The sequence below is a fragment of the Malaclemys terrapin genome, chromosome 1 (assembly GCF_027887155.1).
Source record: "Malaclemys terrapin pileata isolate rMalTer1 chromosome 1, rMalTer1.hap1, whole genome shotgun sequence".
In the NCBI taxonomy this organism is placed as follows: Eukaryota; Metazoa; Chordata; order Testudines; family Emydidae; genus Malaclemys; species Malaclemys terrapin.
The window spans coordinates 107691959-107718128 of record NC_071505.1 but is presented as its reverse complement, the minus strand read 5'-3'; the positions used below and the strand labels follow the sequence as shown (position 1 = coordinate 107718128).

General features: G+C 40.3%; 1 protein-coding gene across 5 annotated transcripts in view; it reads right to left on the bottom strand.

The window, feature by feature from the left end:
- Window positions 1-25644, bottom strand: part of DENND5B (DENN domain containing 5B) — a 192626-nt gene extending 166982 nt beyond the window's left edge. For all 5 annotated transcript variants that reach the window (XM_054034587.1, XM_054034606.1, XM_054034614.1 and 2 more), the window contains exon 1: window positions 25253-25644. In XM_054034587.1, coding sequence (XP_053890562.1) covers window positions 25253-25364 — 112 coding nt within the window. In that variant the 5' untranslated portion in view covers window positions 25365-25644. The remainder of the gene's footprint in view (window positions 1-25252) is intronic.
- Window positions 25645-26170: the final 526 nt, after the last annotated feature.

Here is a 26170-nt window from a genome sequence, read left to right as displayed (position 1 = left end):
CCAACTTGCCTTTAAAAATCTCTCCCTTAATAGATTAGGATTAGTTTCATATAGAAGTGAAAAGCTTGAATACAAAGTCTCAGTCGTTCTCTCCACACCTCAAGCAAAAACTTTTTGCATGCAAACTGCATCACTCCGGCACAAACACTTGTTTCCAGAAACAGATGGCAGCCTGCAAGACCTACAAATCCTTTGTCTAGAGAGTGGCAAACTAGGTTCTATTGCCCATCAAAGTCAATGGTCACATTGTGAAGCACTGACCCTAACAAATCCATTATGCTTATTTCTACAACAATGCTAAACCAGACAAGCGAGTCAGACAATGGGAAAGGGTGGGAAGGATTTTCTATACCCCCAAACTACAAGGCAGATTGTTCTTAACAGATCCTTCACTGAAGAACAGTTAAAGCTCACTCTCAGGAGCGGCCAGTCAAGAATAATACACTATTTTTAGACAGATGCTTTAAAACGGATTACCTCTTATGAAGCCCCACTGACTTTAATGAAGCTGCACAATGTATGTTAACCATACTGCCCATTTAGTCAAGCATACACATCCAGAGCTGTAAGGCAAGGCCCAGTGTACTACAGAGCACATTCGACCCATTTATACATCTCGTCTCTGCCCTACCACCCAGTTTTGCAGCAAAGCAGCACTGATATGCAGAAAGCGACAAAGAGTCCTGTGGCACCTTAGAGACATATTGGAGCATAAGCTTTTGTGGGTGAATACCCACTTCGGCAGCAAATTCATATGATAAAGGTTCTTTATAAATAGCTGCAGGGAAAATTAACAGGTGGAATACTTTCTCCCCATCTTTTTCTGACTCAGCTGAGACTAAAACTGGGTGGGAGGGGGAAGATGTTGACTATCTCAAGGCATTAATTGCTTCTTCCAAACAATGCAGGAAGAAACATGGAAACCTGCTAGCGGAGACTGGGGGCAGGGTGAAGAAACAAAGCAGTAATCTTGGCATGAAAATGCTCTATCTTGATTTGTTACCACTTGACTGACAAGGGAATACCCAAAACATCTGTATTGGTTGCAACCATATCACAGAAAGGAAAACTAATTTGTAAAAGAAAGAGTCTTTGTTAATACTCATTAATAAGCCAGGCCATAAGGGATCCAATGGCGAACAGTTAAGGCTTCCATATTAAAAAAAAACACACCAAAAACAAGTAGTACGTCATGTTTTCACAGTAATGTACTGGCTAGAGCTTTTTTTCCAGACTCCTCCAGTAAAGCAAACAGCTTTCATTTGGAAATTAAACTCCCTCTACTGGATTTCCTAAGCATTAAATGGATTTAATAAGGAAATTGCAACAATGAAGCTGAAATTAGAGGCATTTAAATCGAACATGTGAATTTGACACTTGTATCACTGCATTGCATTATATTACCTGCCTGATAACTCAAGTTTATTACATAAGACTTGGTTGTACAACCTTAATTTATTAATCATGGCCATTGTGGATTGGTCTGAAAGAGTCCAGCATAATACATTTTTATTGTAATCCAATTTTAGATTTAATTAACATGGTTTGCCCTTCATTGTCTTTTCTTTTGTAGTTTACAACTTGCTTGCACCAGAGGACATGAAACAGATATGCTGGATCTCAGGACTAGACGTGCAAGAGATTGTTTATTTAAAGGTTTTACTGTGGCTCTTTTACCAGAGGACTGGAAAGCAGAGATAATGGACTGTTTCTGTGGCAGCTGACTAGCAATTAGTTTGGCTAAGGCCAAATGGTTCTCTACAGTTTCGGATGTTTTTCAGTTCCCTTTTTATAAGCTTTCATATGTCAGCTTTTTGATGCATGAAAGGTACACAATTAAAATTTAACACAAGTGAACAATTATGTGTTATGTTCTTCCTAAATTCATAACATGGATGTTCATGTTATTACCAACACAGCAGTGTATCTGAACAGTTTATAACTGCCTGCATAGCAGGGTGCTCGGAGTTCATTTTCTTCTATAAATATTTAATGTACAGGAACTGTTCAGGTTACCAATTACTCTCAAATGTTTTGACATCCATGCTCATCACATGACAATGATGCTCTATTTAAAACTGCAGCTGTAGACAGAAGGAAAAAGACTTAAGTTTCCACTTGAAACAGCATGTTAAACTGGTGACATGAAATAAACTACATAATAGGTTTTCAGGACTACTATAGGAAAACATCTATTTAAATAACCATAAAGTGAAAGTTCTCTAATTTTTTTTTAAATAAATAAAAGATCATTTTACTTCAATGCATCCGACACTTCAGAAAATTACCACAATTTAAGAAATAAAGGAACTCTGCAAAACAAAGTCTCCAGAAAGTTTGTTTCTCTAAACCATTAGGATTCCAAATAGTCTATGAATGACAGCTGATGGTAATCCCAGTCTCCCACATCTGATGAAATCTGCATTTTCAGGTGGAGAAATGAGATTTAACAATCTCCTCCCCCGCCACACACACAAAATCCCACCGGTGAAGGCTATACAATTTAAATATGCTACAATTAGTGATTTGCACGGGGCTATTTTAGGAGACTATTTTAAGGAACTTTGCTTCAGCATGAAACTATTAAGCCTTGTCTACACTAAAGGGAAAAGTGGATCTAAGCTACACAATTTGAGTTACGTGAATAGCATAACTCAAGTCAACGTAGCTTAGATCTACTTATCACGGGGTCCACACTACACATCATCGATGGGTGATGCTCTCCCATGGACTCCCTTACGCTTTTCGATCAGGTGGAGTACAGGAGTCAACAAGAGAGCAATTGGTGGTCAATTTAGTGGGTTTAAACCCGCTAAAATTGACCACCAATACATCAATCACTGAAGTGTCGATCCTCCGTAGACAAGCCCTCAGAGCCATGCTTGGAGACAAGTAGACAGGGGTGGCGAATCAATTAAAAAAGGCGTTAGCAGACATTTTAATATTGGTAAGCACAGTACACTAGACTGTTTTAACTGGAATCCCTTTTTGCTTACACCCACAATTTAAGGTCTCTGACAAGGCAGAATATGCAGCTAGCCAGCTAGAGACATTCTCAAAAGAAAGATACATGTAAATGTTTTTCAATATTATATACATATAAATTGTGTGATACAAACCAAGTTTTTGAATAAGTGAAACAGAGTAGGCAGCTAAGGTCTACTGTAAATGTTGAAAATAACTTGACAAATTCACTCTGAAGACTGGTACAACCATAGCAGTTTACAAAATTTGACAAATTACATGTTTTTTGTTTATCCGTCTAGCATAACTAAGCTTGAATTTATATTTCTTCAGTTACACTAGTAGATGTTCAGCAATATAGGCCTCAATCCCTGCCATTGGCTCCACATGGAGTAGACCCTTGCCCATTTACAGTGTCCCCTTGGCTTCAACAGAGGAATCACATGGGCATAAGGTTCCATTCATGCTAGTCCGAACGTAGGAAAAGGGATAATATTTTTGTCAAATTAAATGTAATCATAGTAATCTGAGAGTTCATTACTGCCCTCATCTGTTGAGCTCTGCTGTAAAATGGGAAGACTTATTTTGGGATATACCTATTCTGAAGTTTGTGGATTAGTAAAAATGTGAATCACCAATATCCTACTGCACTACAATTTGATTAAATGTTCAAAGGCTGTAATCTTTAAGGCTGGTTCAGTAAACAAATTCAGTTGAACACTGCCATATATATATACATATACATATACATATACATACATATACACACACACACACACACACACACATACATACATACATACAATGCATGATTAGCCATTCACTTTCATGTTTTCTACTAGGAAACTCAGTTTTCCAAAGTAAATAATGCACTTAACACAAACTTGAAACCACTTAGCCAAATTTTAGCAATCTTTGGCTATTCCTATTATATTAATTTTGACTCTTGACCTTTTAAGAGTCAGAGAAACAGTTTTTCTAGGGACTACATGTAAAACTATGGTAAAGTGCTTTTGGTTGGGGGGGGTGCGTGGTTTGAAGGAAAGGACACAAAAAACAAATGGTGTAGAAGTGTTAATTTTTGAGCAGTGTTTTCAATCACAAGCTTATCTGAAAATAAATTTCATCTATTAAACTGAGGGGTATGTTCTTATATTTACTCTCCCCTGTGAACACAATACTGAATATTGAATCCTTCCAGTGAGTTAGTTAGATGCAGGATTAGATAGCCACTCTTGTTCCCTGCTTCATCTCGGCCCATGCAATATACTCAGTTATTTCCTCCCACCTTACTGAATCCTTCAGATCTCACTTAAGTCTGAGCCAGTTTCTCTCTCTCTCTCTCTCTCACACACACACACACACACACACCCATCCACCCCCCGTAGGGCAGTAGCTCTCAGTCTTTCTAGACTACTGTACCCCTTTTCAGGAGTCTGATTTGTCTTGCATACCCCAAATTTCACCTCACAAAAAAAAAGTACTTCTTTACAAAAATCAGACAAATACTCACTATTACTGAAAAATTGCTTACTTTCTCATTTTGCCTGTATGAAATTTTGGTTTGTACTGACTTTGCTAAGGGTTTTTATGTAGCCTGCTGTAAAACTAGGCAAATATCTAGAGGAGTTGATGTACCCTCTGGAAGACCTCTGAGTACCCCCCATGGATATGCATACCCCTGGTTGAGAACCACTGCCTTAGTGAGACCATTCAAGTTCCTCCTAACACTCGCTCATCAGCCACTTTCTCATATGCCTACAATTAAAACAAAAAATCATACTACTGAAACAATTCTAGAAATTTAATACCAGAACCATCCAAAATAGAAGAAAAGGTTACTCACTTTATATAGTAACTGTGGTTTTTCCTGATGTGTCCCTTTATGGATCTCCTTTTCAGGTGCACATGTGCCTCAAGCTTGGGAGCAGAGATTTTCCCTTAGCAGTATCTGTTCAGCCCATGCATGTGCTCTATACAACCTCCTGCCGCACTCAGAGGGTACAGAGGGCTGCATGGGTGAACCGCCCTCAGTTTCTTCTCTATCCCAACATGCAACAAGAACAGTCTGAAGCAAAGGGGAAGAAGGGCAGGTAGTGGGAGCACCCAGGGGGGACACACATCTTTAAGAACAGTTACTGCACAAAGTGAGTAACCTTTTCTTCTTTGAATAGTGTCCCTATGGGTGCTCCACTTCAGGGGACTCCTGAGCAGTATCCTCACAGGGAGGAGGGCACTTCAGAATCAAGTCCAAGACTGAAGACAGTATAGCATAACCCAATTCTGCATCAGATCTGATGGTGTGGACCAAAGCGTAGCGCTTAGAAAAGGTGTGCACTGAAATCCAGGTAGCTGCTCTGAACATCTCGGGCGCTTGAATGTTTTTGAGTCATGCTGTAGAAGCTGCTTGTGATCTGGCAGAGTACTATAATCCTCTAGGGAAGTAAAGCACCAGCTGCATCATACCAAGCAGTAAATAAACGTAGAGATTCATCTCAGACTCTGAAGAGATCATGGAGCCCTTGGATCTTTCTGTGATGAGACGAAGCATCCAGGTGATTTCCGAAATTGCGTGGTCCTATCAAGATAAAAGGTCATACATCTAACATACGAAGGGAAGTCTCCTGCTGAGAGACTTACATAGTTTAGGAAAAAATCCCAGTGAATGAACAGACTGGTTAAGATTTAAATCCAACAGCACCTTAGGTAAGAACTTTGCATGTGGACACACGGAGACATTGTCCTTGGGGAGAGGGGTGGGGGAAGGAATCATAAATGAGGGGTAAGGGTGTGCCACTAAGGCTACAGTTTCTCCATCCCTGTGAGCCAACGTGACAGCTACTAGAAAGGAAGTCTTCAGATAAGTGAAGCAAGGAGCAGGTTGTCATAGGTTCAAATGAAGGTCCCTAAAAAAGTATCTAAGAGGAGACTCCAAGTCTAAGTATGATCTTTAATCGGAGATAAAGACTCCTCAGACCCTTAATAAATCTCGAGGCGACAGGGTGTGCAAAAAAAAAAATCAGGCTCAAGTCCAACAGATAATCCAAGATGGTTGAGAGCAGAAAAGATTCAGGCACAAGATGGTGGTGACACCAGTGGATGAACCTCATCCGTTTCTGAAGACAAGTAATTGGAGTGGACTCCCTTCTACTGTTTAGTAACCTTATTGTATTCCAGTTAAGCAGGTGGATTCTAATCCCATGAACCCGTGCTTGGAGATGAAGGAGAACCTTTAGTTTAGGCTGAAGCACACAACCTGGGAGAGGAGATGAGGGACAGCAAGATTCTGGAGCGCCAGTTGGACACACAGGTAAAGCAGGTAAGGATACCAAGCTTGCCTCAGTCAGGTCGGTATTACAGGGATAACCATGGCTTTATCCTGCCGGATTTTCCTCGTCTCTTAGAATTAGCAGTGTTGGAGGGAATGCATAGAAAAGGCCCTTTATCCAAGGAAGGGCAAAGGAGTCTCCCAAAGAGAGGGGGCCTAAGTGTCCTCTGGAGCAGAATAAGGGGAACTTCCGGTTACTGGATGTGGCGAATAGGTTCACTTCTTGAAGTCCACATCTCTGGAATATTCCATGAAGAGATTTGAGAGTCCAACTCTCATTTGTAGTTCTGGGAGACTCACCTGCTGAGTGTATTGGCTGTGACATTCTGGACTCCAGGAAGGTAGAAGGTGGAGATCTGAATTTGATGGGCTATACACCAGTTCTATAAATTTTATAGCTTCAGTGCACAGAGTGGGATCTTGCTCCTCCCTCTTGTTGATATAGAACATACAAGCCACATGGTCCATCATGATTCTTATTGATTTGCCCTTGAGGGGTAGGAACGGAAGGCAGGCATTCTTGACTGCCCTGAGTTCCAACAAGTTGATATGGAGATGAGTTTCCTGAGGTGATCATCTGCCCCGAGTTGTGAGTGTGTTGAGGTGTTCTCCCCTCTAACAGTGATGTGTCCATGGTCTCAGTTATTGTTGAAGCTGGGTGAATTAAAGGGATGGTTGTGTAAACATTGTATTGATCTTTCCACCAATTAAGGGAGTACGTGACCTGGAGGAGAACCATAACTTGTTTGTCCAAGCTATCTCTGGTTGAGGAATAGGTCCTTCTGAACCAGCCGAGGGTTAATTTTGCATGCTCGGTAATGAAGGTGCAAGCTGCCACATGACCCAGGAGCTCCAAAAGAGCACCTTTTCTGTAATACAGGTCTTCCTTGAATTGCCTTGACCAGATTTGACAAAGTTATGAATCTATCTGTGGGAAGGAGGCCCTGGCTGCCAACGAATATGCCCCTATGAATTATATTCTCTGTACAGGGGCTAACTTGGACTTCTTCACATTTAGTCAAGACCCAACTCCTGGAAAAGGTATAGAGTGATCTGGATGGAAATCAGTCTCTCTTTGTCAGATCAGACCTTGAGCAGTCATTCAGCGAGATATGGGAAAGCTAAAATTGCTTCTCTAAGCAGTTACTACCATTAAAATCTTTGAGAACATTCTTGGGGGATGACGACAGGCTAAAGGGAAGTACTCTGTACGGAAAATGATCCCAACCCATGGCAAAACACAGGTATCTCCCGTGTGCGGGAATGTATCGCTATATGGAAACTGGGTTTCAGCCCGACACCTCTCTTGCTTCTGGAGAAAGGATTATAGCTGCCAGAGTCACCACGTGGAACTTTTAAGACTTCAAAAATTTGCTCAGTTGTCTTAGATCTAAGGTCGGTCTCCATCCTCCATCAGGAGCAGGAGCAGCAGCAGCTCCCTAAAAGTGGAGAGGCCACTGGCACCTGAACCGTGACCCAGCCCTCCAGTGCCACTTCTTCCCCTCTTGAGGGGCTTGCTCCTCTCCATGCCCCTACCCCCCATCGCTTGCCCTTACTGCTGATAAAAGTGGAGGGCAATTGTCCCCTGGTCCCCCCCACCCGTTCCAGCACCCCTGCCCTCCATCCTCCTTTGATACAAGAAAATACTTTGAGTAAAACCCTTTCCGCCTGTCAGGGGATGGGCCTGACTCTACTGCTCCTAAACAAAGGAGGGAGCATACTTCTTGACTCAGTGTAGTCTCATGAGAGGAGTCCCTGAAGATGGATAGCGAAGAGAAGGTGGGAAGGAGGGATGCAAAGTGGAGGCTATAAGACATTGAGCTATACCATCCATTACTCACTTGTCTCTTGTAACACACTGCTAGGCCTGTTGGAAATGACAGCCTCCAAGAGCAGGGAGGTGGACAAAAGGTTGCAGCCTGCAAACTTGGGGGAGGAAGAGTGGGGGTAGAGGAAAAACCTGAAACCTCTCACAACAACCAACACCACATACTGAGGCACTCATGAGGCAGACATGCTAGAGCTGAGGTGGTACAGAAGAAACCAAGGGCAGTTGGCCCATGCAGCCCTATGTACCCTTGCAGTGTGGCATAAAGTTGTTTAGAGCGCATGAGCAGGCTGAACAGACACTGCTAATGACAAGTCTCTAATCAAGGGCTTGAGACCCACACACGCACCTGAAGTGGAGCACCCCTATGTACACTACTCAAAAAAGAATCTTTGGTCATATCACCTTCAATTCCCTTTGGCCACACATTCTAACTTATGCCCTGACCGTTCAAGCAGATCCAGGAAGGGAGGACTCTTGCGCCCACCTGGAGCCCCATTTTATTTCTGTGGATCTGCTTGTGTGATCAGGGCCAAAGATTGTAAGTTCTTCAAGGAAGGAACTTTGTCTGCATCTATAAAGCACCATGCATGCTTACTGTAGGAATATAAGCCTACATGAGTCCTGGGTGAACTATGGTTTTAAATTCAATTTGGATGTTCTCACAAGTAATATGCCAAAAGCATGTAACTAAAGAGTGAAATCATGAGAAAATTGTTTGTGTTAAACTTGTAGTGTCCCTTGAAATACCAGCATTATCTTATGTTTGGGCTGAGGTAATAGAAATTAAAAAAAAAAAAACCACACACACCACAGTTACTTGGGTATGAGGTGCAATAAATAACCTGCTATATAGGGTTGTTTAATATATTTATTTAAAAATGCCTAATCTGGCCTTAGCTAAGGCCCAGTAACCAGCAAAGACATCACTTGAAAGTTACAGTGTATAAAAGGCAAGGTTTTTAGGGATTTCTTTGTCAGTTTTGATTTACCCCTCTGATGACACCATGATGGGAAGGTATCTAACAGGCCTGATCCTGTTGTAAAGTATTTTGGCCAACAGTTATACTGTATATGGTAGCAATAATACAGTATAAGTGTGTACATGCCTGTATTTTATTTTGGATGTAACCAACACCAAGTGTCCTTTAGACTAATAAAGAAGTGCTTGTGTGGAAACGGAGTCATGGTAAACCTTTGTACGCTCATTACGGAAATTATTTCCAACATTTTTGATGATTCATCAATAAACACTTCCTATGCATGAGGCGCTATCAGCACCAAGAGAAAAGATGGATACCACACTTAGTACATTTTAGAAACCAGCTACTAGGCCTGATGCTGCTGCCTGATTTGGACGACACTTTCATTGATTTACCAAATATTCCAGGGTTGAGACCTTGGTCCTAAGAATTCGTTTTGAATGAAATCACACTTCGGGTGGTCTCAGATACTTACGCGGCTCCAACTGACGTTACTAAGGACATACAGCAAGATAAGATTTCCCCCCCCTCCCCCCGCCTTAAAATGTTGCAGGTGAGGTGAGGAGGGGAGGGGAGAAGAGAGTGAAAGAGAAAGTGGAGAATACTCCTGGTTTCTGCTGAGGATACTGGAGTGTTTAAGACTAAACCTGAAACCAACCCCTTTTTTAGTTTCCCATTTTATTAGTTAGAGCAGGGATCAGCAACCTTTGGCACACAGCCTGTCAGGGAAATCCACTGGCGGGCCAGGACGGTTTGTTCACCTGCAGCGTCCGCAGGTTCAGCCTATCGCAGCTCCCACTAGCCGTGGTTCACCGTTCCAGGCCAATGGGGGTGGCGGGAAGCTGCGCGGGCCAAGGGATGTGCTGGCCGCCGCTTCCTGCCGCCACCGTTGGCCTGGAACGGTGAACCACGGCTAGTGGGAGCTGCGATTGGCCTAACCTGTGGACGCTACAGGTGAACAAGCCATCCCAGCCCACCAGCGGATTTCCCTGATGGGCCGCGTGCCAAAGGTTGCCGATCCCGGAGTTAGACCCCTACAATACATGAAAGTTGGAAATAGTTTCCCTAATAAGTTAATTAAGATTTACCATAACTCAGTTTCCACACAACCATTCCTTTATTAGTCTAAAAGCATCCTCAAGTACGAATACACTGGACTCCTTCAAAATCAGGGATATAGAATTTAGAACAGAAAATAATTTACCAGTAGCGGAAATCCAAGAGGAAATTACTAGGGCTGTTAACTCACGCGATTAACTCAAAAAAATTAATCGAGATTAATCACAGTTTTAATCGCACTGTTAAACAATAGACTACCAATTGAAATGTAATAAATATTTTGGATGTTTTTCTACATTTTCCATGTAGTATTCTGTATTGTAATTGAAATCAAAGTATATATTATTATTACAAATATTTGCACTATAAAAAATAGTATTTCAATTCACTTCATACAAGTACTGTAGTACAATCTGTCGTGAAAGTGCAACTTACAAAATAATGATTTTTTTTTGTTATGTAACCGCACTCAAAAACAAAACCATGCAAAACTTCAGAGCCTACAAGTCCATTCAGTTCTACTTCTTGTTCAGCCAATTCCTAAGACAAACAAGTTTATTTACATTTACGGGAGATAATGCTAACTGCTTCTTATTTACAGTGTCACCAGAAAGCGAGAACAGGCATTTGCATGGCACTTTTGTAGTCGGCATTGCAAGGTATTTATGTGCCAGATATGCTAAACATTTGTAGGCCCCTTCATGCTTCGACCACCATTACAGAGGACATGCTTCCATGCTGATGACGCTTGTTCAAAAATATAACGCATTAAATTTGTGACTGTATTCCTTGGGGGGGGGGGGGGGGGGGGATTTTATGTCTCCTGTTCTGTTTTACCTGCATTCTACCATATATTTAGTGTTATAGCAGTCTCAATTGATGACCCAGCACATGTTCATTTTAAGAAACACTTTCACAGCAGATTTGACAAAATGCAAAGATTTGAGACCAAAGTGAGATTTCTAAAGATAGCTACAGCACTTGGCCCAAGGTTTAAGAATCTGAAGCATCTTCCAAATCTGAGAGGGACAAGGTGTAGAGAATGCTTTCAGAAGTCTTAAAAGAGCAACACTACGATGCAGAAACTACAGAACCCAAACCACCAGAAAGAAAAAAAACAGAAAAAAACAAAAAACAAAAAAACACACCAACCTTCTGCTGGTAGTATCTGACTCAGATAATGAAAATGATCATGCGCCAGTTTGCACCGCTTTGGACTGTTATTGAGCAAAACCCATCAGCAGCATGGATGCATGTCCTCTGGAATGGTGGTTGAAGCATGAAGGGACATATGACTCTTTAGAGCATCTGGATGTAAATACCTTGTGATGCCAGTTACAGCAGTGCTAAGGCCTGTTCAGACTTTCAGGTGACATTGTAAACAAGAAGCGGGCAGCATTATCTTCTGCAAAATGTAAACAAATGTGTTTGTCTGAGCAGTTGGCTGAAGAAGTAGGACTTGCAGACTCTAAAATTTTATGTTTGAATGCAGGTTTTTTTTACATAATTCTACATTTGTAAGTTTAGCTTTCATGAAAGAGATTGCACTACAGTACTTGTATTAGGTGAATTGAAAAATACTATTTTTGTTTTTATACAGTGCAAACACTTGTAACCAAACATATAAAGCAAGCACTGTACACTTCGTATTCTGTGTTGTAATTGAAATCAATATATTACAATACCATTTAAATATTTTTGGATGTTTTCTACATTTTCAATTATTGTTTAACAGTGCAATTAATCATGCAATTGATTTTTTTAATAGCTTGACAGCCCTAGAAATTACTGATTATCACAATTTCAAATGGTATGGAGCAGTTAGAAATACTAAACTGACATATTTTAGCCAATTTATAATTGAGCACCTGCAGGAGAACTAGCAACTCCTAGAAGCACAAGAGTGTCCATAGAAGAGACCTTAACTGGTGCTTTTTTTTCCCTGCTCCAAGACGATACCAGATCTCTCAACTGCATTAATTCTGATGGAAAGAGGTGTGGAAATCCACATACATCCAGACTGCAAAACACAACTTAAGACATTGGCTCACTCTCGTTCAGCTGTTGTGCAGCCAGCAGGAACAAATCAGGGCACTAAGCTTTCTGAGGTCATGATTAGGGCAACCTCATCAGAAAGTTCAGCTCTTTTTCACCTGCTGGTTAGGACAAAGAGCACAGAAGAGGGGACGGGAGTAGTTCAGGAAAAAACTGTTTCTATGAGACAGCCGACCTCCCGTATTACATACAAGAGTAGAAAACTATTTCATGGTATACAACACGCTACGCGATACTGCACAATATTTTTTTTATGAGCTTCAAAAGGAAAAAGATGAAACAAGCAACCAAAGATGTACTCTATATCTTGCAGTGCTATGGTTAAAAAGTCACTACTCTGATAGAAGATTTACAAGACATTCTTCAGGCACTTTGTTTATACATAGGACATAAGGCACTTTTAGTTATCCCACCCAACACAGAGGTCCACTTTTTTTTAATTAAAGGAATGACTGCTTAGTAACATTCCTTAGACAAAAAAATATTTAGATCTTAGTCATTCCTCAGTTTAAAAAAAAACACGAATATTAAATCTGAATGTTCCTGCTTGGATTAAAATAGCACAACATCTGGTGTCACATCTTTAAAGCCTGAAAAAGTCCGCGTATCTGCAAGTAGTAGAGCAGACTATCCACCCAAAGTAGTATTATCTTGGGAAAAGGCTGATCACACAATCCATCTGTGCTGAGTAGTTGCCAATCATTATGATCTTTGTAGATAAACACTTAGTTGAATGATAATTGTAGTGACTGCAGCCAAAGGTCACAAAATGAAAAGTGGTGCATTATGTATATTTAAAAACTTGTTCTTCATAATGACTCTTATTTAATATAATGAAATAAGTAAGCAGCACAAGAATACACCATCAGAAATTTTAAAGACTTTTTTTAAAAAAAAGGTACAGAGATAGCATTTGTTTTCACTGAAAACCACTTAGAAATAAAATATTCCTGATAATCTGTAAAAATGGTCACTCTCCTGTATTTCTTCCAAATATCCTTTCACTTCCCATCCATCAACATCTCATTTTACTCAGTATTGTACTGTTTCTGAATGTTCTGCCCTGTTTCAGTACTCAGTTGTGGGAGTTAATATTTATACAGATTAACAAAAAACGCTTCATATATGGGAACCAGCTATACTCATAACTTAGTTGTAATGCTAGCTTCTGAGATATTAAAATAAGGAAATTGATTGATACAAAATTCTGAAAACTAACATTTTACAACTTGTTTAATACCATCGCCTAGTATGGAAGAAAAAAAAATTTAGCAGTTAGTATATTTTTCTCTGAAGTCCATCACATGATTAAATAATTGAGCAGCATGTCCTCCCTTGCAACCCACTGACAACTAAAAGCAAAAAAGATTTATCCAATTACATGCTACTTTCATTTGTCTTATTATTTTAGTGTGTGATGTAAAACAAAAAGCCCCAATCACTAATCAAGAAAAAAGTTAATGTGTGTTCTCCATACACTACTGCAGCATGCTCCATCTGTCTCCCAATTGTCAATGGACAGACTAAAACTCATTCCCTAACAAAGTTATAAATACCTTAGTACATTTCATTGATAGGAGTAGTAGTTGAGTAAATTAATGCTTTGCTTCATGATTCTACTATAAACCCTTTACATCTATGGTCTTTCATTGATAAGAATCCTGAAGCATTTTATTGCTGGACAGCCCAAATTTTAGAGAATGTGTGATTGTAGGAATAGCATATAGAAATCAGACATGCAATTGTATGCACAAGTGTGCAGTTAAGACACATAGCTGGCCATTTTGTGCAAGAAAATATTAACATGCATGAATGTGTAGATAAGCACAAAATACTTACTTTTTAAAATAATGGAAATTATATAAGTCACTAGCAGATAAAATTATCTGCAGTAGCCAACGTATATAAAATGACACCTCGCATTAAGGAAAAATTCTGCCATTGTCAACAACATAGAATGGCTGTCACTATGCTTTATAGGGCTTTGCTGATTAAATCCCTCCCCACATCTCTGGTGAGGGGAGTAATTCTGGCTTCCCCACTGTGAAGGTCCACTGAAGCCCTGAAAATGTTATGTAGATTGCCTGGAAGCAGGGTGCATTTTATGGCTGAATTAAAACCACTTAAATAATTAGATTAGCTAGCACTAGATACTTCACATTATAATTTCTTGTTTAATAAAGGATACAAGCAAGCTACTAGTTAATTGAAATTAAGCATATATATTCCAAGGTGAATACATTTTTTTCCTCCAGTGTGAGTTTTAGAGAAGTGTCATATTGATTCTTGTTTTGTTTTTAGAATAATGAGTTTTTAAAAAGGTTATTTTTGTAGTCAAAAAGCATATATTCTTTGCAGATCCATCACGTACATTCTGATTAAAGTTACCTTAACTTTTATACTATCACTCAGAGCAGGGTCATTTCAGATCTAGAAGATCTTTAAGCTTTTTAAAAAAAAAGTAACTTCTGTATCAGGGAATGCTCCTTCAAAAATTCAAACGTCAAATATCCACATTGAAATGCTGAAATTTTTACATTAAATCCATGAGTAATAAGATTTAGTTTTACATTAAGGGGGACCTAACAGATGTTTTTAGTATGCATAGTAAAGAGACATTTGTTTCTAACTAGGTCACAGATTTGGTATGCAACCTGAACATCACTATTGACAAGGCAGCTATGAAAAAGCTTGATGAATCCTTATTTCCAACTGTCTGCTGCAGGTGCCAAGGAGAACCTGATCTTGAGCAATGTGAGCAATACAGTCAAGTCCTTGTAAACAAGCTCTTGAATAATGGTATATTAAAGAGACATCAGGTAGGGTACAATATTTACTATTCTTTCAGCCTGTCAACAATCCTTGAGCTCTCTCTTTTATATGGATCCTAGCAAGGACCTCAGTATCCTAGGCTGGTTAAAAAAGCCATTTATAAAACATTGTTAATTTTGGGGTGTGAATATCTGCAAGTCGTCCCCTCCCTCCCCCGGCCTTTATACAAACTACATTCCAGGTCTTTACTACTAGACAGTGTTCTTTTAATATGTCTGTCACATGTTCTTCTAGGAGTGTTTTAAAAAAAAAATAAAAAAGATAAAAAAAAAAAACACACACACCACTACATTATTGTGCTAGTGCAGCAGAAATAAACTGGACTATGAAGATACTAGCCTTATTCATTCAGTGCTGAGTGAAGTAGAAAGACTGAAGAAACAACCCAGCATGTGAGAAGTACATTAAGTTCTCTTTTGTGTAGTGTGAATGATTCCAGGTTACTTTTAGCTTCTCCTTTTTTAGATTTTATTTGTGTAGGAGGTATTTATTCTCATAGGCAAATGCAAGTGAATGGTTAAGACTGTTTCAGAGAAAAATATGGTCAAACACAGTAAGAGTTAATCTACAGTATGTATAACCCAAAATAAGGGGATCAATGTTATGGTTCGAATAAATTAAGATAGTACAACAAATAGTGACACCTGTAGCGATAAGTTCGCTGGGTAACCAAACAAGCCAGTCTCCTTATTGGAAACTATTGTAAGATGGATTCTCTGCTAATCAAGGACATTGACAAATATGAGCAAAGGATGCCTTATTTCCTTTGGCATCAAGAGTTTTCCTAGGACAGTATATTTTTAAGATGTAATTCAGAAAGTTATAAGAAGCAGTGCACTAATTTTCTATTATATACTAATTCTAGGATTGTGTATTTTGTAAGAAAAAGACTTGTGTAATTTTCCCACTGTAAACTGGCTATTGGTCTCATTATAAAAAAATATATTATAGGCAGATTTGGGGGGGTCAGAGGATATTGAGATTGTTAACTTTTTGTTATGAGCCACCACATTATGCCAGGAATACATTGACATAGGACATTCCCAGTAACTCAGGAATTAGTTACTGGCTACTGGCCAGTTAGAAAACAGGTCATTTTTGAGGAAGAAGTTTGTGGGAAGTTATATGGATTAGGCTCAAATTAATTTCATTCTATTTGATGGTCTCTTTAAATTTGATAGAATCATTAATTCCCCAAGTATTTTCACTTAGATTCATTGGATCTAGGGATCTGCTTGTTGAACCCATAAGAGGTTTGGGGGGGGGGGGGGGCGCTATTAAAAGTTACAGAACAAGCTGTTACTGCCATCATCTACCCTCAAGTTTGAAGCCGTTTCAGGGGAACATAAATACACGATCCCATTTATGTCCTATTTATAGCACTGTCACAAGAAGATGAAAGTGAAGAGGATCACCATATTCCCTTTAACTAGAGGGGTGACACGTCACATAAGCAGACCAAGATCCAAAAAAAAAAAAAAAAGCAATTCTCATCTACACTGACAAAAATCTAAGACAGATATTTTAAACACCAGGAACACTATTTTCCATTTACATTTCCCCAGGTTTTCTTGTACATAGCGTTTTATTATGGAAACTCCAGCTTGTCCTTATCAGCTATTACAATAGAAAGTCTATTCTCTCCATCCATATGTACACCACATTGTGTGTATGACTCAGTAAAACCTGTTTAGGTGACCCATTACGCCTCTTACAGACCTTCTCTCCTAGCATTTCATTTGAGAAAGCGTCCCCTTCTGCTCAAGTGATGGATGTTAAAACTCCATCACTTCCAAGAGCTCTGACTGAGTTCCAGGTCCCCAAACAATTCCATCACAACCCCACACTCTCTTGAGATGGAAGAAAAAGTTCACTGACCTGTATGGTGTCAGTAACCAGCTTCTCTGTCTGTCCTTTCCAGGGTCACATCCTGATGGTTTACCTTGACAATCCTAGGCTAACAAATTTACAAAGGCCCCAGACTTCGCATCTTATTTAAAAAAAAAAAGTTGGAATTAAATATAAATAGCCTCTGGGCTGTCCATTCATTTACAATTCTAACAAGAAGGGGGGGGGGGGGGGAAAATCAGGAACAGGAACTGCAACTGTGACAAGATCCCTTTCAATGGTCTTGTCTATACAAGGAAGTTAACCAGCATTACTACTATAACATTATACTTCAACAAACCAAATTGAGAGGAGGCCATTATTATTCTGAATATGACAGTCCAATATAACTAATTGTGAAATTATGTTATAGTAGGGCCAGTAAGGCTTTGTCTAAACTGGGAAACTAAGTGAGAATTAATGGCTCTCTACTCTGTGGGTCGTAAAATTGAGGAAAGGAAGATTTTCCATTTATCGAACATCTATTCCTACCAGACATTGAGTCAGTTTTCTTACTAAAAATCTCACCTTACAATTAGGGCCGTTGATTAATCGCAGTTAACTCATGCAATTAACTCAAAAAATTAATCATGATTAATCGCACTGTTAAACAATAGAATACCATTGACATTAAATATTTTTTGATGTTTTTCTACATTTTCCAATATATTGATTTCTATTACAACACAGACTGCAAAGTGTACAGTGCTCACTTTATATTTTTAATTACAAATATTTGCACTGTAAAAATGATAGGAGAAATATTATTTCTCAATTCACCTCATACAAGTACTATAATGCAATCTCTATCGTGAAAGTGCAACTTACAAATGTATATAGTTTTGTTACATTGTTTTGTGTTTGAGTGCCATTACGTAAAACTTTAGCACCTACAAGTCCTCTCAGTCCTACTTCAGCCAATCACTAAGACAAACAAGGTTGTTTACATTTGTGGGAGATACTGCTGCCTGCTTCTTATTTACGTCACCTGAAAGTGACAACAGACATTCGCATGGCATTTTTGTAGTTGGTGTTCCAAGGTAGTTGCATGCCAGATATACTAAATATTAGTATGATCCTTCATGCTTCGGCCACCATTCCAGAGGACATGCTTCCATACTGATGATGCTTGTTAAAAAAGTAATGTGTTAATTAAATTTGTGATTGAACTCCTTGGGGGAGAACTGTACATCTCCTGTTATGTTTTACCTGTATTCTGCATATATTTCATGTTAGCAGTTTGGAGGATGACCCAGCACATGTTCATTTTAAGAACCCTTTCACTGCAGATTTGACAAATCGGAAAGAAGGTACCGATGTGAGATTTCTAAAAATAGCTACAACACTCGACTCAAGGCTTAAGAATTTGAAGTGTCATCCAAAATCTGAGAGGTACGAGGTGTGGAGCATGCGGTCACAAAAGTCTTAAGAGCAACACTATGATGCAGAAACGACAGAACCCGAACCACCAAAAAAAGAAAATCAATCTTCTCCTGGTGCCATCTGATTCAGGTAATTAAAATAAACATGCGTCAATCCACTCTGCTTTGGACAGTTATCGAGCAGAACCCGTCATCAGCATGGACACATGTCCCCTGGAATGGTGGCTGAAGCATGAAGGGGCATACGAATCTTTAGCACATCTGGTACATAAATATCTTGCAACACTGGCTGCAACAGTGCCATGCCAACTCCAGTTCTCACTTTCAGGTGATATTGTAAATAAGAAGCGGGCAGCATTATCCCCTACAAATTGTAACCAACTTGTTTATCTGAGCAATTGGCTGAAGTAGGACTGAGTGGACTTGTAGGCTCTAAAGTTTAACTTTTGTTTTTAATGCAGTTATGTTACAAGTTTTATATATACATATACATACATATTATATATACATACACACACACACACTTGTACGCTGCACTTTCATGATAAAGAGATTGCACTACAGTACTTGTATGAGGTCAAATACTATTTTTTTTACAGTGCAAATATTTGTAATAAAAATATAAAGTGAGCATTGTACACTTTGTATTCTGTGTTGGAATTGAAATCAATACATTAGAAAAAGTAGAAAACCTCCAAAAATATTTAATAATAGAATACCATTTAACAGCATAATTAATTTCAATTAATTTTTTAATCACTTGACAGGCCTACTTACAATCTACTTTTTTGCTTAAAATGGAACCTTTCTGAAGTTTTATTGTGATACTAGAGAGACAAGGTGGATGGGGTAATCTTTCTTATTGGACCAAGTTCTGTTGGTGAGCAAGACAAGCATCAGAGCTATCTAAAGCTCTTCTTCACGTCTGGGAAAGGTACTCCGTGTCACAGCTAAATACAAGCTTGAAGAGATAGAGATATGCTAAAACTCTCTCTTCAATCTTGTATTTAGCTGTGACACTGAGTACCTTTCCCAGACCTGAAGAAGAGCTTTAGATAGCTCTAAAGCTTGTCTTGCTCACCAACAGACCTTGGTCCAATAAGAGAGATTACCCCATCCACCTTGTCTCTAATATCCTGGAACTGACATGGTTACAAACATTACATAGTACCACAATTAATGCAATAAGGTATAAAAAATTAAGCTGCAGTACAACATTTTTGATAAATGCTATCTTCAAAGTACAGTTAGTATTCAAAATTTAAAACTCCCCAAACTTATTTAATTCTTGTCCATAAATTTCACTAATTGAACTGTTACCTTTCCTTTTACACCCTGGGCCAAGTCTCAGTATTTACTTGGATGGATTCATTTTATAGCCATGTAAATGTGAAGCTGACAGTTTAATAGCTGCTTTAGTTTCTATCTGAAAGTAGGCGGCTTAAAGAGAAAAATAAATTTGAATTTACTGTGTTTCCATCTCAGGACACGGGAGAAAAATTGTCATACACGCCATTTGGTACAGAGTTCAATAGGACACAAACAAATACTGAATTGTCATGCTCTTCAGGATACAGGTCACATCAAACATATTGCTCCTCTTCTGAGGCCAACTTGCTACTAAGCTCCAGCACAAGCTTGAATCCTCTTTTCTCACCCACCATAAGAGGAGATTTTCTTCCAGCTTCAAAACCACTTTTGTAGCAGCGCCAAGTAGTTTCTTGGCATGAAATCACATATATACGACGTTACAAACACCTCCAGCGTTCACCACATTAAAGGCCAGGTACCTAGAGACACATTTTCAGTAAATTAAACTGCCAATGAATTACCCTTAGGATAAAAATATTAATTGGATATTATGGCATTTGATCCATTTCTTATTTGATAAATAATCACTCAAAATGAACTAACATTAAAGAGAGCACCGAGGAACTAAGCAAACTAAGACATTAAATTTGCCATCACAATGCAACAATTTACAAGACAGCTTGTTTATAAACACTCATTGTTTACAAAATAAGTCACTAGGTTGTTTCCACAAAATTAAGCAGAATGCGCGCGCGCGCACACACACACACACACACACACACACACACACACACACCGCGCCAAGTTATGTTTAAATGTAGGTAATGTGTACTACAAGGGCTATCCCTAGTTAAAGGGAACACACAGATCATGTAATTCCAGATGATGTTGGAATGCTGACTCATTTGGCAACTTCTCAGTAAGCTCCATGACTTAGTGAAGTGTCTGTGCTTCACTGCTGATCCCAAATCAGTCCCGTGGGGTGGGGGGAAAGAGGGGAATCTAAACTTCCATTCAAAATTCGTTAGGGAAAAAAATATGGTACTACTCACATAGCATGAGAGCTAACCTCTTCCAATTTCTGACATATTTTGAGTTCCCAACTGTAACTCAATTCTATTAAGACCCCAGTTCAGCAAGGCACTTACCGATGTGCTTAACAGCATGTGAATAGTGACTATAACAAGATTTACATACTTAAAGTTAAGCACGTGCTTACGTTGCTGGATTGGGGATAGTTTTCCTGTCACTGGAGTAACTGTCCTTCTCCTGGAAGCCTATGATTTACTGCAGTCTGATACAGAGATGGGAACCCTATCGAAGCTACATAATGCCATTATGCCAGCATTTAATTATTTTTTTAAATTTTAAACACACATGTAGAAGATGACAATCTATACAGATATAGATGAATATATTTCTCTAACAGCCTCAAAGGTCTAATTTACACTACAGCCCCAGGCCAGTCCACACATTTTTTTATGTTGTATGAACAACAAAGAAAGTAAGTTGCTGTCCAGGCCCCTCTATCTCCATCATATAATAGTCAACAAGCCACTTCACCTGCCATTAAATCATAACCAAGGAAGGAAGCTGTTACTGTTGCCCAGACCCGTAATCAGACTAATGTCCATGCTGCTGGTTTTGCAATATTTTTCCAGTACCATAAATCTAATTAAAAATGTCAAGAGTAATTTACATTATTTTAATGCAATAAGATGTATTATCCTTATTACTGTGCTCATTAAACCTTTATAGTATGATGCAAAGGGGCCAATAAGAATCTTGATCAGTTTATGTAACAACATTTTTTTGTACTGCTGCAGCACTCAGAGGTCCCAACTGAGCATCTGGGACACACTGTGCCAGGGGCTATGCACAGATCTACTAGAAAATCACTGCACCAAAGAGCTTACAGTCAAAGCATATGACAAGAGAAAACAGGTAGATGCAACAACTAAGCAGAGGAAGGTCAAAGTAACAGTGAGACAAACAAGCATAATAAGCAACACATCTATACCCTGTTTCCCCGAAAATAAGACAGTGTCTTATATTAATTTTTGCTCCCAAAGATGCGCTAGGTCTTATTTTCAGGGGATGTCTTATTTTTCAGAAATGAAAAATGCCTTATTATCGGTGGATGCCTTATTATCGGGGAGGTCTTATTATCGGGGGGATGCCTTATATTACAACGAGAGGCAAAACTGTAAGTAGGCCTTATTTTCGGAGGATGTCTTATTTTCGGGGAAACAGGGTAGCTTAGCCATACAGTTTTGTTTAATATGGTATACCGGTGGAGGGAGAGTTCTGGGAGGTTTTTACAGTGTTACTGTAAACATTATTGAGTTAAAGTATATTACTTTTATATGATTGTTACTAAGTTGAACAGCAAAATGTGCAATGTACATACTCAAGCCATATTGTTGGAATTGGACTACTTTAAAACTTTAGTTATTCTAATGCTGTTTTATCAGAGTTAAAGACAATATTTTTTTAAAATGCTTTCAAGTCATTTATTTTTAAACAAATATTTTAATACATCCCCTATGAGTTCAGGTTTTCACACACACACACACACACACACACACACCCCCCTCTTGTCCTAGACCTGACAATGCCAATTCTTCCTACTGAAAGAAAAAAGTCTGACCAGAGGGGTTAGAACTGATGAACTGAAGACACTAAATTAACACGTGAAATGAAACCTCAAAAAAGTACAGTATATTATTTATATTCACCCATGAACAGTCCTCATTTTGACTTACAATTTCTGCTTAAGCTATTTCACATAGTAAGTCAGCTAATTCATATATGAGGTGGTCATAACTTGCTAGCCAACACTGTCTTAAGAAGAGTTTATTTTCAGAAACAGGAATAAGAAACAATAAGTTTAAAGTGTTAAAGCCTTAAAAGGTTATATTATGCAAGTCAGATTTAGTACACTGTTCACCTTCAGTGGGGAGATACCACATAAACCAGGAGTTTTCTACTGAAACTAGCAGAATTTAGATATGCAAATGAAAGTATCAATTTTAAGACAAGAAATTTTAAATTAACAGTCCCAGCATAACCTTATCTATGTGCCTAGTGCACAGCACACAGGGTCTTTCATTATGTGATTACACAATTTACATTAATACAAAGGGATAGATGCAATTATTTTGAACCTTAGATTAATATATTTTAGACAAGAGAATGAAATTCAAATAGTCTCAGTCTTACTAAAAAAGTTCAGAAAATAAAGATCTTTCTATTATTGTCCAGTATGTCAAGATCCATTATATAATGAAAATCCTTACAGCAGTGATGCACACCACCAGGCAGATTTAAGCTTCCCACAGCAACCTTACTCCCTGATCCTGCAAATGTTGACATACATGGGTAACTTTACTCAAGTACATAGTCCCATTGACAGAAATGGGGACTATTCACGTGAGTAGTCAAGTTATACACCTGCATAACAGTCTGCAGAATTAGGGCTCTAGTGTGGAATTTCTTGACTTTGTGCAATTAAACCTCAGACAAAGCTGTGGTTGGTTTAACGTTTTGGTATTTTTAAAGTAAAAATTCAATTTTTAATAACTTTCTAATTATTTGTTCCATAAACGTCACCTGCCTTTATTTGAATGTACAATCCAAAAATACAGTTGAATGGATTTTCTATTAACTTCCCAAAATATGCAACTCAATGCTAAGAACAAGTATGAGTAACCTCATCTCCAAAAGTTATTTCAGAAAATTAAAATTTGAGACTCTAGAAATCTGCAGTAAATTTTGTCACTTTTATACTGGGATAGTCCCGCCTGGATTCTATGAAAATTTGGGAGAAAATCCTGCCAGAATAATTAAAGAAAGTATTCTTTATTTCACCCAGTCTTTCAGACTCCCTCTCCCTCCAAGATTTTATTACACTATTCAAAATTTCCAATCCCCCTAGATTTTTTATTTTACTCCAGACTTAAATTGGGACGGGGGGGGGGGGGAGAAGAGTGTGTGGGGGGGTCACATTTGATAGAACATTCAGTTATTTTTATATTTGCAACATTCTCCTTTTGCAATGTCCATCTAAGGGAGTCCCACCACACTGGGTGAAGCACAGCCACTGTATGTTTATCATGTACTGGCCAGCAATGAATAAATGCAGACTTTTTGGTTTTCATCAGTAAGATTCATGGATAAAAACTCAATTTTTAATCATTTCTGCACTGGCCTTCAAATTGAGTTGGAACAGCATTTAAAGTGCTTTCACATAAACCAGTTTCTAACAAAATTTTACCACCTCCACACTGGCTGGACAAGTTACATTTAAAAAAAAAAAAAAAAAAAAAAAAAAAGACACTTTTAATCACTTTCTCATCCCCCACTCCCCTCCCCAAAGAAGGGGAGAGGGAGAAGAGGTAAAACATTTTGATACCAGAGGACTGACGTTATCAGTACCCTCTTAAAAACGTTTCCTTTTCTGTTTGAAGCTGAAGGCATTGGAGAATTTAAAATACAACTGCAGCCCAAGATTCTTGGTTCACCACCTTGGAGAAGGCCTCTTAGTTGTCCCTATATCCCTCTACATCAGTTACCCACTCCCAACGGTTACCTCTCTTACCCCCTCCTAACTCAGACCTACGGTGAAATACTAGTGTGCTTCACACCCTCCAAAACAATTTACTTTGATTTTCTACTAATGGCGGAAAACCCAAACCTTCAAGAGGGAGAACCACGGCAGGGGCAGAAACCGCCTGTTTCATAGTGCCAGGAGGTACAAAGGTAGCCTTCCTGCTCTTTGAGCCCAAGTTACCGCTAAATGCACACGTTTCTGAATGATTACATCTTCACAGCAACCTCTGAAGTATGAGGCAAATGCAGCTAAACTTAAAGGATAAAGTCCAAGCGGTAATAAGATTACAGCAGCACATCTAAATGTGATCTGCTTACTCCCACTGACATAAACAGTCCTAGCCACTGCAGCTGGCTTCTATAAAGCACCGCCACTGAAAGTGGGGCGGTGGGCAGAGGGAAGCCGGAAGCCTTTTCAGAGAACGGTGAATGCAATCGTGCTTTGCATCCAGTTGGTTTCTTGTGCTGCAATTAGTGGCTGGAACTCAGGCTTCTTGGGTGGGTGGGAAGAGGTCGAGCAATACAAGGAGAAATTACCAAATGAGATTTCAGAAGCAGCCCCCCCCCCCCGCATTATTAGGCAAATCCCTTGGGAGTGACTCCCCGGGAGCGTACTAGGAACACAATGAAGACGCCGAACAGCCTGTGCACCTCGATGTGCAGGGAAGAGTGCCCAGGCCTACTGTAGGGCTTGTGCAGAGACACAGGCAGGCAGCCCCCGCGGGACCAGCATCCCCTGGGTGCGCTGCTCTCACCGGGATATTAATAGTCGCTATTAACCTGTTAGCGCGCAAACGCACCCGTCCAGGCACCCCCCGCCTGCTAACGCCAGGGAGAATACATGGCAATGACAGGGAGGGCAAACAAACACTACCGCCATCCGGGGGGGGGGGGATTGCAGAGAAAGGGGCTCCAGGGAGGACACGGCAGAAGGTTGCAGTAAGGATGAAGGGGCAATGAAATGCAGCCCGGGAATCACCCAGCGTCCCCCCCCGCAGTCCCCACCGCTTACCGGCCAGTTCGTCGGGCTCCAGCCCGCTGTCCGCGTCGGTCCCGCACACGACGAAGTAGTGAGCGAAGCGGCAGGGGGCCGAGCCGGGCCCGGGGGCAGCGCTCCCACTCATCTCTGCTGCTGCTCTAGCCGCCGCCGCCGCTGCTGCTGCTCTGCGCTAGCCCCGGCGCGCGAGGGCCGGGCCGGGCTCTCGCGCTCCTGCCGCCGGTCACAGCAGCGGCGTCTCCATCCCCAGGGGCAGGGTCTCGCGCGGCTCCGGGGTGGGGGGAAGGGCAGCAACCGCGGCTCGCGCCGCTCCCGGACTCTCCAGAGCCGCGGCTCGCGCTCCCGCAGGACCCGCCGGGCACTAGAGCGCAGCGAAGGGCTCGCGCCGCCAGCAGCGAGCGCTCAGGCGATAGCAATGCATGCAATGCCCCCAGCCTGTCAGCTGAGCGGGAAGGGGGGGGGGGGCAGCGCCGGCTGGGCTGAGCGCCCTCCCTGCTACAGCAGCCAGTCACAGCGAGGGGAAGGGGTGGGCACAGCGGGACATTTAAATCACTGCACGGGAGTGGGGGGCGGGTACCGCCCGGGCACACTCGGCCCTCCCCTTCCCCCCCAGCCCAAGGCTGCTGTACTGCGGCGCGGCGCGCAGCTCTCTGCGCAGGTCACGGTTAACAACGTGGCCCCAAGGAGCTGCGATCTCTCCCAGCAGGACTCCAAACCAGAGCGTGAAGAGGTAAAGGCGGAGCATGGTTTGATTAGACTCACGGCCCAGGTTACTGCCTAATTCTGGAGCTCGCCTGGGGCTACCCACTTTTGCTCCACAGTCTCAGCTTTCATTTTAGAAAAAGTCTATGGCAGGATCTCCTGGTAGGGAAAACAATCCTGTAATCGCTGCAGCCAATGCAGTGTGAGGTGTGCGCTCAGATCCAGACGTGC